The 16,516-nt window shown below is 39.4% G+C and overlaps 2 protein-coding genes across 3 annotated transcripts in view; one reads left to right on the top strand and one right to left on the bottom strand.

The window, feature by feature from the left end:
* Nucleotides 1-5,764: 5,764 nt before the first annotated feature.
* Nucleotides 5,765-10,372, top strand: zdhhc15b (zinc finger DHHC-type palmitoyltransferase 15b). Of its 2 annotated transcripts, none has more exons than XM_034882958.1 (11): nt 5,765-5,943; nt 6,352-6,378; nt 6,485-6,579; nt 6,693-6,813; nt 7,134-7,203; nt 7,514-7,546; nt 7,633-7,753; nt 7,944-8,076; nt 8,185-8,311; nt 8,632-8,750; nt 10,120-10,372. In XM_034882958.1, the coding sequence occupies exons 1-11, from the start codon at nt 5,826-5,828 to the stop codon at nt 10,161-10,163; spliced, it is 1,008 nt and encodes a 335-aa protein (XP_034738849.1). In that variant the 5' UTR covers nt 5,765-5,825; the 3' UTR covers nt 10,164-10,372. The 2 variants fall into 2 exon arrangements, with proteins under 2 accessions (XP_034738849.1, XP_034738850.1); XM_034882959.1 differs by lacking the exon at nt 5,765-5,943 and adding an exon at nt 6,042-6,169.
* A 1,202-nt stretch (nt 10,373-11,574) lies between these two features.
* Nucleotides 11,575-16,516, bottom strand: part of uprt (uracil phosphoribosyltransferase (FUR1) homolog (S. cerevisiae)) — a 6,606-nt gene continuing 1,664 nt past the window's right edge. The window contains exons 5-7 of the mRNA XM_034882960.1: nt 14,678-14,839; nt 13,405-13,503; nt 11,575-12,259 (exon numbers count right to left, since the gene is read on the bottom strand). Of these exons, the coding sequence (XP_034738851.1) occupies nt 12,153-12,259; nt 13,405-13,503; nt 14,678-14,839 (368 nt within the window). The 3' untranslated portion in view covers nt 11,575-12,152. The remainder of the gene's footprint in view (nt 12,260-13,404; nt 13,504-14,677; nt 14,840-16,516) is intronic.

Genomic DNA, 16,516 nt, shown 5'->3' with positions numbered 1-16,516 from the left:
TGATAGACTTTCCAGCTGCCTTCTGTGTTGAGTTGCTGTACTCTTTCTGTTCCCCAGCCTCTGTTTGTATCTCACCAATGGCACTTAACAACCACTTCCTTTTAACTAAGCCAAACAACACATATTGATACAACCAATCGTATTCATGGAAAGTCAGCCCGAGGTGATGAAAATGAGTCTAAGTGAAAGGATTGCCTTTTGTTCTGGCTATCTCTGAGGAGAAAAGGCTTATCTCCAGATCAGATTTTCCATTAGGGATTTTCAGTGGCGAAGAGGTGGTTAAGTTTAGAGAAAACACAGGCAGTGTTTTAGCTTTCAAAAGGCCCTTGAAAGCTCCAAAGCTAGTACAATTGCCCTTTGATGTTCCACTCCAATATTATAATGTGGTTAGACACAATGAATTATTTTCTCACCTGGCAAAAAGCAATTCATCTGTTTGATGACAAGCACAGAGATCAGGAACAATTATCCTGATGAAATGTGTTTTCAGTTTAGATCTTGTCCGCATCCAGGCAATAAAAAGGGCTCCACGCAGGTTGTCAAGGCAGCATGTGATCGGCCATGAGTGTGTGTGACACGCACGAGCCATAATGAAATACCTTTATTAAAACACGTATTGCCCTCTTTTGTTGTGTGGATATTGAAATTTCCATGATTGTTGAAGACACACAAGTCTCCACCCTTGAGTAGATTTATTTTCACACATGCTGGGTGAGGTGTCTGCAATGTCTCCCCGCCCTGTCATTGTTTGTTCTGCTGTTAAGTGTGAATATGAGCAGAGGCCAGGCAGAAAATACAGCCTTTTTTGAGGGCTTCTCCTGCCCCGCTAAGTGGCGTTAGCTGACGTCACTCTAACCCAACAGCTTTCCAGACGCCTTTGGTCCACCGTGTCCATCAGTGGGGTGAGAACCAGACCTTGAGGCACTGCAGTCTTCCTCAGAGTCAGAACATTTGGCTGTGTGTGTTTTACGTAAAAAAAAAAAAAAATCTGAAAAGGCATGCATTATTCTCCCTGATTACAACATGACTTATTCATACTTGCATAATGCACCAAAACAGGTTTCTAGACAGTTCTCAGGGCAATGCATTGGTGTTAATAGGTTAATGGTAGAAGGCATTAAGTCTTTTTCTGTGTTGTGTTAAGCTAAATTGCAAATGACGTTTGTGACCAGCTTCTGTGAAGTCATAGTTGTGTTTTCTTGTACTGGTCTGTCTCTAATCACTCCTGTGCTAATGTCGTATTTTTGCACACATACAGTAACTTTTGTCTAAATGTGGGCAACTCAGGACAGTGACTCTTTGAACACCTGGACACACACCAATGACAATATGTAAAGATGAATGCAGACTTTCCAATGCGCTCCATGTTGACTTCAAATGAATGCACACATCATGGATTCCCTTTCAAGACACTGACGCATACAGAGAATGAAATTGAAATCCTATCGAACTCGGCACTGCATCACCTGGTAGGGTTGCAAAACAAATAATACCTCCATCCCTCTTCTTCACACACACACATACACACACACCTCCAAAATGAATCAGCCTCCCAAGTGCTTAGCATCATCAGCGTTCCCTAAACCAGCCGTGACTGCAGAGCACAACTGCATGACATTGGAGTCTCAGGGGGCAAATGAAATGCCCACTCTAAGTGCCACTTCATCTTCAAGGCATAACAGTGAGCAGCAGCTCAAGAAACACAGTTTTGTTTCGGCCATTGTGCTCCTCTTGCCATTAATTACCCCTGCATGGTGGCACATTGTGAACCCGGGTCCTTTCGCACTTTTCGGCAGCCACGCATGACTTCTCCCCAAACAGGCTCTCCTCCAGCCCCTACTGTCTGTTTATGCAGACAACCACGGGGGCGGCATGGAATGCACCTTCACCACGCTCCGCTCACACACACACACACACAGACACCTCTGACACGAGGAGTCTGCCTCAACCTGCTGATATAAGCTGTTTGTGTTTTACTTTTACACTGGGGTAAATGTTTTGATTAAAAGGCTGTTACTATTTTGCTAGTCACAATGGCTTTGTAGTGGAGGGGTTTGCTGCCGTGCTGATGGATGGACGGCCGCTCCCTGCCTCCAATGAGCGGTTGAATGGGAGAGAGGCTGTCATCACCCAGCTGCCGACACTGTTGCCTGAAGAGAGAGGAATACAGAGGGGGGTTGGAGGGGTCAAAGAGAGCAGAAATTGGATGGAGAGCCAGCGACAGACATAGTGTTGAAGTGGGAGAAGATGTCTGGGAAAAGAGCAGGCCTACAGATATTAGAGGAGAGAACATGCGTGATGGAAGAGAGGAGGTCAGTTTTGGGTGCAGCTCACCTCACACCCCTATCCCAGAAGGCACTGCAGAATGGGAGTCTGCATTACGTAAAGAAGGGCGAGCAGGTGGTATAATGTGAAGCACACAAACCCTGTGATCAACAGTTCTGCCGGGCTGTTAGAGTCCAAGATTAAATGCTCCACTGACTCTGGGGTCCCATGACATGATGAAAAGTTTCACAGCATTCAGTAATGGGGAGACTATTACACTAGTGGTTACGCATTGTGTTAGACGGCCACGTCAGAGGATGACGGCATGTCATAAATCTTTAGAACAAAAGGAAGCAGCATCTCTCTGAAGGCATGGAGGAATTAATGGGGTATATTAAAGATGAGAGTCGCACACTCGTAAACAAAGATCAGTGCTGATAGTGACATCAGCCGTGTTCGTCTCGTAAGATCAGTTTTTTTCTCTGCTGTCTCATTTTGTGTCTAACAAAGATAACTGTGAATCAGAATCAGAATTAGAATCAGAAAATGATGAATTGCCAAGTAAGCAACACTTACAAGTATATGTTTAAACAAGTAAACACCCCTCTAAACACACCTTGATGTTCATACAAACTCATGTAGCCTCAACCTGCTTTAATGCAAAAACTTGCATGGTGGTATGAACACTGCTTATGAGTTCATGTTAACCTTATTTATGTTCAAATTTGAGATTCTCTAAAGGGGCAGTGGTTAAAGGTGTGTTGTAAGCTGCTCAGATGATCTCTGTGGCTGCAAGGATGCAAGTTATTGGGCTCACAGTGCCTCCCATTGGTGACTGCTACAAAGTGCATGTAGCATTGAGGACGTTTCACTTCAAAGTTCATTCAAACTTAACACAGACATAAACTAAAAAGTATTAATTAATTACACACTTAGGTGCTTGTAATTCCCCTCCTCTAGTGACCATAAAGTCTTTGAAGATTCTGGGTTTGCCGATATATGATCTTTATTGAATTCCTTTATTAACACACTACTGGTAGCCTGTAACAGCAGAGATTATGCTAAATTGCCTCTATACTTTGTTGTGATTGCAGGAGTCCGGCAAAGACTTTCAATCAGTGAAAGGAGAATAATCTGCAGTTCAGTCTCATTAAAATGAAAAAACTGTTTGTGAATTGCGAACAGAGTGAGATATCAGACATCTGTCACTACCTGGAGGGAGCTGCTGGTTCTGAACCTCAAATGGCACTTAGCAGAAGCAAACACAGCTCTTTTGCTTGATGAGCCTCAGTCTTTTCAGCATGCAATAAGTATTAAATCGTTCCTTGAGCATCAATAGATTTAGTGTTTAGGGGAAGCAGCATTAAGACAGGGGCGGCAGACGGGATAAACAAAGGCTGCCACAGGGTTGAACCTGACACTGGAGACAGTAACACACAGTCCTTATAACCTCCTCTGGAAGGAGCTAATGCATGAAGCATCTGCAGCGTCCACCTCATACGTTAAAGATGTGACAAGAAGCCATTGTACAAATATCAAATTATATCTTCGGAACTTTCTGACCAAAGTGGCTCACACTAAGGCAACCAGGGGGAGCTGAAGCTGCTACCTACAATACCACTTACACAAGTTGACTTCTGACTCACACTACAGTGCAGTAAATGATACTGCTCGCACAGTTAATCTATAGTGTATGGTATTTTGTAACCCCTTAATGTGAAAATACTACACAAATAAATGTTTAACATATTCTATTTAATAAATTGATGTTAAACAATTGTGTGGTTATTCAACACACTGCATAAGTCATTGCATGTTTTAATTAGCTGCCCTTATACTATTAATGTTATGTTACACATCTTTACTGGAACCCAGATTAATGCCATAATATGAACAACATGTTAAATAAGTGGGTTTCTAAGCACTCATTTGCTCTGTTCTTTATTTAAATACACTTGTCCTTTGATGCATCTTGTTACTCTGGGATGCTGCAGTGCACAAAATGACCCCCTGGAGTAATTTAATTCAGTCAAAGTGTGTTAATTGGGAAAGCCAGGGATGAAAGTAACTCAATGCAGAATTATCACATTAAAATCAAACAAGAAACGTCCCAAGATGATGTCATTCACAGTGTTTTAGTGGATGAGTTTCTTATTAGTCTAATCAAAGAATGTTGATCCAATTTTGCTTGTGGGAGGGCAAAACTGATGTCTTGTTTGTGTGTCTGTGGCCTGCAGAGATTTTTTACAAGAATCCAAATGGTTGTGTAACCTGCAAATGAAGCACACAGGAGTAAACAAGAGCACCTAATTGAAAAAGTACGGTTAACATTAAATCAATCACTGGTTCAGATCCAGCTGCTGACCTATGTCGCTTGTCGTTGCCCATCTCTTTCCCCTCATTTCTTTGTCAGCTCTCTGCCGTTCACTATCTAGAAAACACTAGAAAACAAAGTGGTGAGAGTGGTGGTTTCTTCATGCTCCTATACGTTGGACCTGGTTAGACCGTAGATCTTTTTGTGAGAAGGCTGCACTGGGGAGGCTTTGCAAGCGAGTTGTCCATTAATTGTAGAGTTGACGGTTCAATCCCCAGCTTCTCCTGGCCACATGGGAGAGTATTCCTGAGGAAAGACACTGAACCCCAAATTAAAGTGTCTGCTAAATGTCTCTGTTAGTGCTCCACTGGTGGAAGACGATGCACACATTAAACACAATTATCCATGTCATTTTACATGAAAGGTCTTGCTTTTCCAATCGTTAAGGTAATACCAGAACATGAATAGCAAACATAAATCTTTATATGTCTGGGACTATAGGTCAAGCCTGTATGCCAGTGCCATAGAGTAAAATGAACTGCCACCTGTAATTAAACTGGAGTCAAACCATTTCATGTCTAAAACCACAAGTTAACTCTGACTGGTGTATTCTGGTGGAAACAGAACGCAGATAATGTAGTCCTTCAAATGTACCTTTGTGTTATAACTTTTGACTTTTAAAACTTGATTTGTGTGTGCTTTATGTTGTTATCTTGTCTTGCAGGACCCTAAAACAAAAGCAGTTAAATGGAATTCAGCCATCTTTCATTTTAATATAGCCTACCTGTAGCCTACTCGTTTTCACTGCGTTTTTTCTAAATGTCTTCCTCAAGAAGAAGATGTAATTTAGACACTTAACTGTCTAAAAATGTGATAGTTATGATGCATCTTATTAATTCCACCTCTCTCTCCCCTTTCATATCTTCAGCGGTCCTGTCAAAAATAAAGGCTGAAAACACCCAAAAATATCTTGCAATGTAATGCAACACAAATCTTGCCATTGTTGGCTCTACTTCCCTACAATTTAGCCTTGTGTAAGCTTAGTAAGTGTACTTTCAAAATAAACATATTATATTAATAGCTGTATTACTATAATACTGTAATAAATGATTTATCATTTATGATCGAATGCCAGCACACTGGTCTGGCTCCTGAAGTACGGTGAATCGCTCGCCGATTTCATTGATGGATAAATCCCAGGAATGGTAGTCGAGCGCAGATCAGAACAGAGGTTAGCAGATGGAATATGGCTCTCTCCAGAGGTTTGAGATGCTGTCAAAGGGTTTTCTCCTGGATACCTGTTCTTATTATAACGTCCGTAGTGTTGTGGTCATACTACGCCTACGTCTTTGAGCTATGTCTTTGTAAGTATGAGAAACTGAATCCGCTTGTTGTGATTTTTACCATTTAACTGGAGACATCGCAGATTGCCGCACAGCAGTGTTGACACAAATTACGTTAACGTTACAGACAGAGCTAGCTCATTAGGCGGAAGTGGTTTAGGGTGTGTGTTCTTATTTGGTTAACGTGAAATGTAGCTCTTTTGTTTTTAAGTCAGGTAATCTTTTAATTCCTCATTGCCACTAAGAGGTTAGTGTTAACTCTGTTCATACCCAGTCTGGCTATTGTTGTGCCTCCTAGCTGGTTAGTAAGCTACTGTTAGCCTATTCCTCTTTCAAATAACCAAACTAGTGTCAGTGGTAACAGTTAGCTACAATGTTGCTAGTCTCTGCTACCCGGCTTGTGTTTATGCCATATTCTTGTTTTTACAGTTACACTCACCAACGCACTGGAAAAAGGTGAGTTACCTACACATTTGTGTGCCACAAGCAGTGTGCGATACACATTAAGTTCATTGTATGTTGTTTTGTAAACTGCTGTGCCTGCTGTGTTTTGTGCTTTCAGTGGCCTATCTACTGGTATTTCATGTTTGCTTTGTGATGTTCTCATGGACCTACTGGAAGTCCATATTTACTCCTCCTGCTTCACCATGCAAAAAGGTATCCTGACCTATTAAACATGGACATCATGTTATTGAATTGTTGTACCATATATAAAGTCTGTAATATAAAGCAAATTATGTGTTGATCATGATGCATGCTTGTTGCTGTAGTTTCAGCTGTCATACTCAGACAAGCAAAGATACGAGATGGAAGAGAGGCCAGATGCTCAAAAACAAATCCTGGTTGAAATAGCGAAGAAACTGCCCATCTTTAGTCGAGCTCAATCTGGAGGTAAATTGTACTGGCAAGTCATTTATATTTTTACTCTGTAATGATATGATTTGATATGGCGTTATTTTCTATATCTGAAAATCACAGGAGTAACAAGGCAGGTACATTAGCCAAAGTCCGTCATCTTGCACATAAAACTGTGTTAAACTAGTGCCATTAACTTTGCGTGTGCATCTGAGCATTCTCATCTAGATTAATCAACCACTGCATCTCCTTCATTAATGCTGATTGCTAAGACTAAGTACTAAGCTACAGGAAGTAAGTGAAGGGAACGCTGATCTCAAATGTCGCTATTCAACTGGCCATCCCGTTGTCTTTAGCTATCAGGTTCTGCGACCGCTGCCAGGTACTGAAGCCTGACCGCTGTCACCACTGCTCGGTTTGTGAAACGTAAGTCACTCTTTCCTCCACAATCCATTACTCTAGAGAGATTGCCCTTGGTAAGGAGATATTTGTTGGCCTTGGGCTGTTGTAATAATTAGGAGGTGTTGCTTTGTTGGCATATTATCTCTCAGAGAGAATATTCTAATGATCAATCAGAGCAGAAACCGAAAGGAATCGGACTGCTGTCAGAAGACATGTAGAGAAGGTTGTATTAAAAGTTGGAGTTTTATAATGGTTATAAGGTGTTAACAGCTTTAACATAGCTGCCATACTGTTAAAATGATATGCAGAAACTAAATACGTTTTTCTTTTAAAGATGTGTCTTGAAGATGGACCATCACTGTCCCTGGTAAGTAGTCATTGTGCCTGCATTTCTCTGTTTGGAGGAATTCATGCATACATTTTGCTTTGACACCTGCTTTTTTCTTTTTTTAGGGTTAACAACTGTGTGGGCTTTTCCAACTACAAGTTTTTCCTGCTTTTCCTCTCCTACTCCATGCTGTACTGTGTATTCATTGCAGCAACAGTCTTTCAGTATTTCCTCAAATTCTGGGAGGTGAGCGTCATTAGTTTAAATGATCACTCATGCTCAACCGCATCAATGGCGTCATATACATATGACGCTTTAGTTGCACAACATAGTCAGCACTATTGCAATTCCACAGCAACAGAACTAAACCCAGTGTCATGAGTCCTTCTGCCCACCATTTTCTCAAGTTTCTCGTTCTCCTGTTTCTCTCTCCCAGGGGGACTTACCAAATGGGCCCGCAAAGTTCCATGTCCTCTTCCTCATGTTTGTGGCGCTCATGTTCTTCGTCAGTCTCATGTTCCTCTTTGGCTACCACTGTTGGTTGGTGGCCAAGAACAGATCCACTTTAGGTGATAATTTACATATTTAACAGAGAACCTCTTAGACTCTAATCATGAAGCTGCTTTCTTATTATGTGGAGAATTGAAAACATATTCTGATTGTTTTTCCTTTTCTAGAGGCCTTTTCAGCTCCAGTTTTTGTCAGTGGACCAGACAGAAATGGCTTTAATGTCGGCTTAATCAGAAACCTGCAGCAGGTATTTGGAGAGGATCGGAGGCTGTGGTTCGTCCCTGTTTTCACAAGGTGAGTGTGTTGTCAAGAGACAGCATGATAAGCTGATTCTCCTCCTCTTGCTCATTTTTTCAGTGGTGCTGAAATTAAAATACTGAACCAGAGAACATCATTCAACAGAAATGTAATAGTAATTGAAATAGTCAGTAATAAAATAAATATGGATAGTTGATATGGACAGTATAAAGTTGCCTGCAGGATACAGAGTTGTTTGACATGTAGCAGCGTTAAAGCTAATGAACAGAATGGAGAATGAGGTATTGGATTAGTGTCTGGGAAGAGAATGGTTCCTTAACTAGCTTCCATCTTCTTTTATGCCCTGTACATGTCAGCCAAGGGAACGGTCACTATTTCCCCTTAAAGAATCGGAGTTCTGAATCCCACAACCCCTTATTAGCTAATGAAGACATGTGGGAGGAGTCAGAGGATTGCTCTGAGGAGGGAAGCTTGGGTGAGTCGCTTTAATTTCATCATATGCATATTTATACGCTACTGGTCATACGTTTGGGGTCACTTTGACATTTCCATTGCACTCCACTATAGACAGAATACCAGCTCAGATCACTTGCATTTTTTTAACCAGGGCAGCCGTTTTTAGATTATATTATGTGCTTACATAATTGCAAAAGGGATCTCTTATGTTTTCTCAGTTTTTCAAAATAATATCAGATTAGCAAACAGAATGTGCCTTTGGAACATTGGATGAATGGTTGCTGATAAAGTCCACTCAGATCACCTGTTTTTTTCTGTCTATAAGGGAGTGAAATGGAAATTTGTAAGTGACCCCATACTTTTTACCAATAGTGTACTTCCACATGTTCCTAGAATACTTTTCAATATCTTAAAACTGGAATAAGTAACTTTCTGCGTTGTGTGTAAGGCTGCATTTGCAACAATGTCCCTTTTTACATATGTCTCAGTTGCAGTGTGTCTAACCTTTTGTAAATTAGATTTTTTTTTGTGTTTCACAAAATAACACCTTATCCAAGAAAGATGGGTAATAAATAAACTACTAGTTAATAAACTAATATGGGCTTAATTGGTACAACCAGAAAAAAATGAAATTGAATATGTGCTCTGAATTTGTTTTTATCGTTTGCCTCTCAGTGCTTCTACAGATATTGTGGTTTTATTTGCAAGCAAAAGCCTCCCCCCAGTACCGCAGTGTTAACATGATGTGAAAGCTTTCTAAAGAGTTTAAATTTAAGGTGCAAACCTTAACAAGTCTCTTGAGTTGCCTAATGTCCTACCATAAGCACCAAATCTTAATAGCATTATCAGTCCTGCTAATTAGATGAATCTACAGTACATAATGCATTACCAAACCAAAATAGTTGCACTTGTCTTAGCGTTATTATTATCACTGCTAATCTTGAAGCACTAATTTAAAGTATGAATATAATTTTAGTTTTCCCCGCTGTCCAAACCCACTGATGTATCTGCCACATTTAGAAAGTACTACCGGCGAATTGTAAATCATCAATGATGCCTTAGTTGTTAGCAAAATATGTTTCTAATCTTCAGTAGCATATTAAAAGAGACTGTCACTGTTTACACACACTTTATCACTTTGCAGGAAAAAGATTAACAGATGTGATCTTCACAGTGAAACAAACAAATAAACTAATGCGTTTGTGTTCCAAGTTCAGTAATCTGGAGACACCAATCTCTTTCTGCACAACCGTTTGCTGTGTTTAGAATCCAACTATATTATTCTGCTACCACCTAGTGGTCATATGCAACCTAATAAATACTGTCTGAGCTCAATCAATTACAACAAATAATGCACAGTGAAATTATTATTTTTTCTTTCATTATAGTTGAGGGCCAAGACCCGTCTGTTACCATTGAGATGGAAGAATAGTAACCAAATGTAAGGACAATGTACCCTGGTGGATGTGGATTAGTATTGCACACACTGTGTACCACAAGGCAAATGCTTTCCAAATCATGTGGATGTTCAGACACTCTGAAAGAAAATTCTGAATGGGGCCAAACGTGTGGATTTAAACCTGCAATAGAATGACGTTGGATTGTCATTGCCACTTCTACTCGTGTGTTTTACCTAATGATCAATAGAGGAACTCAACGGACAATTAGTATCATCACCTTAACTCATGGATAACGGTATCAGCTTGAAAAAAAAAAGAACTTGTCAAATGTTACCCTTGCATACAAAAAGACTGTGATACTAAACTGTTATTTACTATGGGTCGTGTGTGTGTGTGTGTGTGTGTGTGTGTATGTGTGTGTGTGTGTGTGTGTGTATATATATATATATTATAAATTGTTCATCCTAACGCATTAGCATCAGGGGGATTATAAATTAGTTGTTGGGCCGCGACTTTACAGCGTTGAACCTTTCAGAGCTCGGTCTGTGCAGGGTGGCATCTTAATTTACACCCATAATGCTTCAGAGGTCTCTTGTGGTGATTCACTTGTCTGGCCTCTACCAGTTTGGGTCTTTACTTTTTTGAATGAACATAAGCATATTATAATACCCGGCTTAACCACCAACTAATTATTAATATATTTATTCTTGTTTTGGGAGTGGATTTCTCCTAAGAATGTATCCAACCCCCTGCTTGTGAATAGACTTCAATGTTGTTAGCCACGATGCTGATATCAAATGCAGTGAACAGCTTGATTGTAAAGTCTGAGATGAGCATTAAAAAATATTAGTCTTGTTTTCCACCATTAGCTTTCTTAGGCGAGGACAGGTTATTCTAAATGTGTTTTCACTTTTTATCTTTTAAACATGCGGATAACTGTAAATATATGTATATAGACTGATCCTCATCCACAGGTTGGTAGAGGTCAGCGATCTTCTGCAATATGCTGTTCTAAATCTTTTTCCACCTGTGTTTATGTATTTTGACATTTTTTAAAACCAATGAAACAGATTGTCCTTATTGTGTTTTATTTCTGGAATTGTGTATTTAGCCAATGTACTTAGTTATGAAAACTGCTTCCGTAATTGAGTACACCAGTTTAGTTAGTACAAAGTTAGGCCTTTATCAAACCTTGATGCTGTCTGATCTTGACACTTTAACTTACTTCATCAGATGTGTTTTTCTACCATCTTGGGAAAGCCAAATCAAATGCTGCTCATGTCTGACATATACATAACATACATAAGTAATTTATTAGTTCAAACTGTCGTCTTTTTTGACATGGTATGATCCAGTGTTTGGAAGCATGTATAAACGTCAGGGGAAAATGTTGAGTGTTTTGTGTAATCTGGTGTCTGTCTGTTATAATCTTCATCTTTTTCCTGTGAATTGAGTTTAGTGATTCATAACTGCTGCAGTGAGTGTCTGTATATTTTTGCTCCATTAAGTGTGACTTAAAATGACCTATCATAGCAATGTGCGTTTATCAAATAGTAGGATTATTATAACATTAGAAGATGCGCAGTATACCCAGTTTGATACAGAGTTCAATATTGCTTGATCACATACAGTATGGTCCATTTTGAAATGTCTTCGGAGTATGTTATGTGGCGTTTCCCTTTTTTTAACACATCTGAACCACCAAAAGTACTGATACTGTTTGCTGTTGTGTCTTTTAACAAATATAAATTATTTATTTTCCATCAGTCGTAACATGCAAAATAAAGTGATCCAAGTGGAACTCTTTACATGGTTCAGTGCGGTTTTCTTTCTTTAGCACGAGTGGACAGCAACAACAAAAACATAATAAATACAATTGATCAGATGAATCATTTTGTATAGGGACTTTGGAGATCATGTAGCAGTATTTGGCACAACAAGGAGAACATGAGACATTTAAATTAACAAGACATGAATACTCAAAACAATTTGCAGGTCATGTTCCTCCGGTTGTCCTCAGTTTAGTCAGTGCCAAAGTACCTCTGTCCAAAATGTGTTGGAGCTACTGGATGGACCTCCGTAGTCAAGATGGTGATATCGGGGAACTCCTGGATTATAGATTTGGCTCCTAGAAGAAAAGTAAAAAGCTATTTAACTTTGTATGAAGTGTTTACAGGTATCCTAAAATATCCATCATCTTCGCTGCTGCTAATAGACTTATTTCCTATGAGGTTGCCATGCCATGAATTTGTCCCCAAATGCTGCACTGAATTGCCAATCGTTTTCAATTAGCCCAACACGGACGTTCTTGACAGGTTACCTAAAAAAAACTATTAACAAAATTCCTTTCAGCCTCAGTTGAACTATGCTAAGCCTAATTACTGTTTAGGCTGACGGAGTACAATTAAAACAAAGGTACTTTACTACTTTAAGATGTTGGGAGTCCAGTTCAATATATTTCAAAAAATGTTGGAAACACACACCATAAACAATCAAGCCAATTGCCAATGATTAGTTGGCCCAGAGCTGTATGGCGAACGCACGCACACACACACACACGCACGCACGCACGCACGCACAAATGGTTGATGATTTTAAGACTTTTGGCAGATACATAAGGGCCAAGACTGTTCCAAAAACCATTTTCCAAAAACATTTGTTTTTAGTGTTATGGACTTAACATAAATTAATTTAAGTATAAATAAAATTACTCATAATGGACAATGTTCTAATTCCTAGCATGTTCACAAAGAAACATAGTCCTCTCAACGTGTTGCCCTTAGTGTTAACAAGACCTTCAGATTCCAATATTTCATGTGTTAAAGTGGAGTTTTTGATCTTAATGATGGCACTAGAAGAAAGGTCAAGGGGTTAAAAAACCAAACAAATTCTACTCTGGAAAACCATGAATATCCACATTAAATGTCATGGTAATCTGGCTAGTAGTTGATGAAGTAAAAACAACTGTTACAAGATCAATTTACCCCATACGTTGCAGTATTATGTTGAAATCTTTACTTTTCCATTTTTAAATATTTTCCAAGACAAACATTTCTGGTCCAACTTAAAAACTAATCTGCTGCTTAGGTCACTCCATTGTTGTAAAACCATTGTTGGTTGACTGATGATCAACGGTGTCACTGAACAGCATTGTGGTTGCCAGCAGTGTATTGTATGAAGACAATGATACATCAGCAACAGGAGTGGACAGGAGATTGGAGAATAAAGTGTGTGATGAGCTGCAGTTGCAGTGAAGTGGCTGTGGTGGTATACCGTGAGGCGTGGAGAACAGGCTGAGGAGGATAATATGTCTGGGCTGGACTCTGTGCTCTATCAGCACCCTCACCGCCTCAATCACAGTGTTCCCGGTACCTGCAGACACAAAGCATTTAAGGTTTGAAATATGTCTCACATTCAAATGTCACTTTATTTACAGAAAATTTAGAAAACTTAGTAAAGCCCGGGACGGCCTATAGCTCACTCATTAAGTGCACTCGCCCCATGCTGGCTGGAGTCCTGCTGCGGCCCGGGTTAGAGTCTGGCCGCAGCAGACTCAAACCTGACCTGATCCTGACACTCAAATGTCAGGATCATTTATGACAATTAAATAATTCTGATAACTTATATTTGTAAAAAATAAAAACGGACTGTTAACCATGTTATGAGCGTTGGCATTGCGTAGTTTGTCCACCAGAGGACGCTCTACAACGTCTCTGTTGGCAACACTGATTTTATTTATTTATCAGAACTTTAATATATATTTTGATGATCCTCTATTGCGACAATAAAACAAATAATTAGCATATCATTTTGGTGAGAACTTAAATAACTACAAATAACTAATGTTAGGGAAATATGTTTGTTTTGTAATGTGTTTCTGGATTTTTGTTTTTTAAATATATATTGGCCGATGTATCGGCATATCGGATTTTTAAATAATCAAATATTTGTATCAGTTTTTAAAATCCTTTATCGGTTAGGGTCTAAAACTTAATTAGTAATACAACATTATTTTTTAGTTATTTAAAAAGGACTATAATTTGGCTATTTGCATAAGGTTAACATCTGAAAAAGGTACTGAGCGGTGTGCGTATCGTTGGCATGTATCAGTGCAACCATATGTTCCATCACTGTGACATAACAAAATAAAAAAATTAAAACTGTCTTGGTCCTTATCATATTTTTCTTTTAAAAACAGAGCAGAAAAATGCTGCTTTGTGACATTGGGAAACCAGGGCTATTAAGATACTATTTTTGTTGGCCCTCATTATGCTATTCAGCTGCTTGGTGGCTATCTCCCAGGCAGTGTATAATTTCCCCCATGAGAGCTATAATTATCAGAACAGTGCAAATGGGCCGGTATGATGTGGAAATGCAGACTTGGTGCTGAAGGTCAACTCAAGGGAGTTTTCTCAAAATTAATAATAATAAAACCCTTTTTTTTTTTTTGCACAAAAATTGACATCTCTTGACATTTGCATGCTACTGAGGGCGGTAAACCGGAGCCATCAGAAAGATAAACTGTGTTCAGCCCTGTGTTACTTACTAAGGATGGGGTACATGAGCAGCACTTTTCTTCTGTACACATCTGGAGGGAACTTGGCATAGTAGACCTTGGCTTTCTGTGTCTCCTCATCACTCTGGATGAGGATCTTGCCAATGCGGATGGAGCGGCAGCAGTCCCGCAGACCCTGCTCCATGGCCTCACCTGTGGGGGAACACAGAGAACACCTTGTGTTGCGTTGTATAACTACATTAACATCCACAGAACACACCGGACTAAAATATTAAAAAAGGTACAGTAGCCTGGATGTGCCGATCTGAAGAATAAGTGTGGTAAAACTGCTGCTGTTCTGGGATGCTGTTGTGTCACTGAAAAACAGGACAGCGTTGTTTACCGACAGATTGATAAGTCTCAAAATGTGTTTTGACTCGCGTCCTACAGTGCTGATGTGTGTTGCCTTTAAAAAGTAGTTTAAGAGCTACACTATGTGTCCAACAGGCATACATTTTACATTTTCTGTCCGAACATTACTGTCATAAAAGGATAATATGGGGTTTGCAAAAACTGCTTTGGGTTTTGCATTTCAGAGCAATAAGACTCATTAAATTTGACGAAAAAAGAAAGTGAGAGCCACTGACTGCGATGCCTTCAGAGAACATGTTCAGCAAAGTACAAAGTTACATGGTTCTATTGTATTATTTAGCATTAAAATGATCAGTCAGTTTCTTTGAGAGAAAAGTACTGACTGCTGATAAAAATTACCCAGAGCACACAATACTGAACTTGAAGAACATGTGCAGAATAGACTGTCCAGCACGAGGGTACAGTCGGCACAAATCACATATGCATGGAAGAAGTGACGAATGGCCCTTACAAAGGAGGTATGGTCTGTGTACGTTTGGATAGTTTGTTTTTTCGTTTGAACCACAAAACAAAATAACTAGAAAACCAGGCTCATTGCAACCTATTGCGACATAAATTAGATATTTTTTTATAATAGCATTTAAGTTTGTAAAAACTCAAACCCAAGACAATTTCCCGACTCATGTAGTTGTTTGGACAGCGAACTGACAGCGATTGAATGAATACTTGAATTAACTTGAATTCCCACATGACGTCATGCGTAGGCCTACTGAAGTTAACATTACTAATGAGGGAGATTGGGATGCCGCTGTGCTGCCATCAAATATCAGTCCCTATTTTGTCTTTGCCATTCGATTGACACCCTCATGAAACTTGTGTTGGTCCTCAAATATAATTTTATTAAAGTCAAATTATCCTAATGCATCATATCTATTTTTTAAATCCCCAAGGACACACTAAATGTTACCTCGCTCACGTTATATTGTGTGAATAGGAATTTATTGAACAGGATAGTTAGGTAATAGTAGTTTATTAATAATACAATCAAAAACGACATATGTGAAGGTTCTCAGTCATCAATGTAACGTTGGTTATCCAACGAAGGTTAAAATCAAGGGCAGTTCAAAACGATTACAAAAACAGACCAGTAGGTGTCGCACCATACCTGCTGCGTGCCAGTTACTGTCATATGGAGAGAATATGGAAACTAAGTTTTACGTTCTGTAATTTTGGAAAGCTAAATACTTTCCGCTATTTTCATTAAAACGATGCTTTCACAAATCACGTTTCTTAGCCCTGCTGCTTAAGGCATTAGCCTACTCACCATAATGAGCTCTTTTTCCTCATAGTGTTTGATTTTATTTATTGATTGTTGTTCTTCTAACGTTACTCTGGTATGGTGTTAGTGCTGCCTATTATGACCGTCCTAAAAGCTTGGCTTTTATTTATATGGGCTATATACACTCACCGGCCACTTTATTAGGTACACCTGTCCAACTGCTCGTTAACACTTAATTT

The sequence above is a fragment of the Etheostoma cragini genome, chromosome 10 (genome assembly GCF_013103735.1).
Source record: "Etheostoma cragini isolate CJK2018 chromosome 10, CSU_Ecrag_1.0, whole genome shotgun sequence".
In the NCBI taxonomy this organism is placed as follows: Eukaryota; Metazoa; Chordata; class Actinopteri; order Perciformes; family Percidae; genus Etheostoma; species Etheostoma cragini.
Note: the sequence above shows the minus strand (reverse complement) of the source record. Positions and strands in the feature narration are given on the sequence as shown.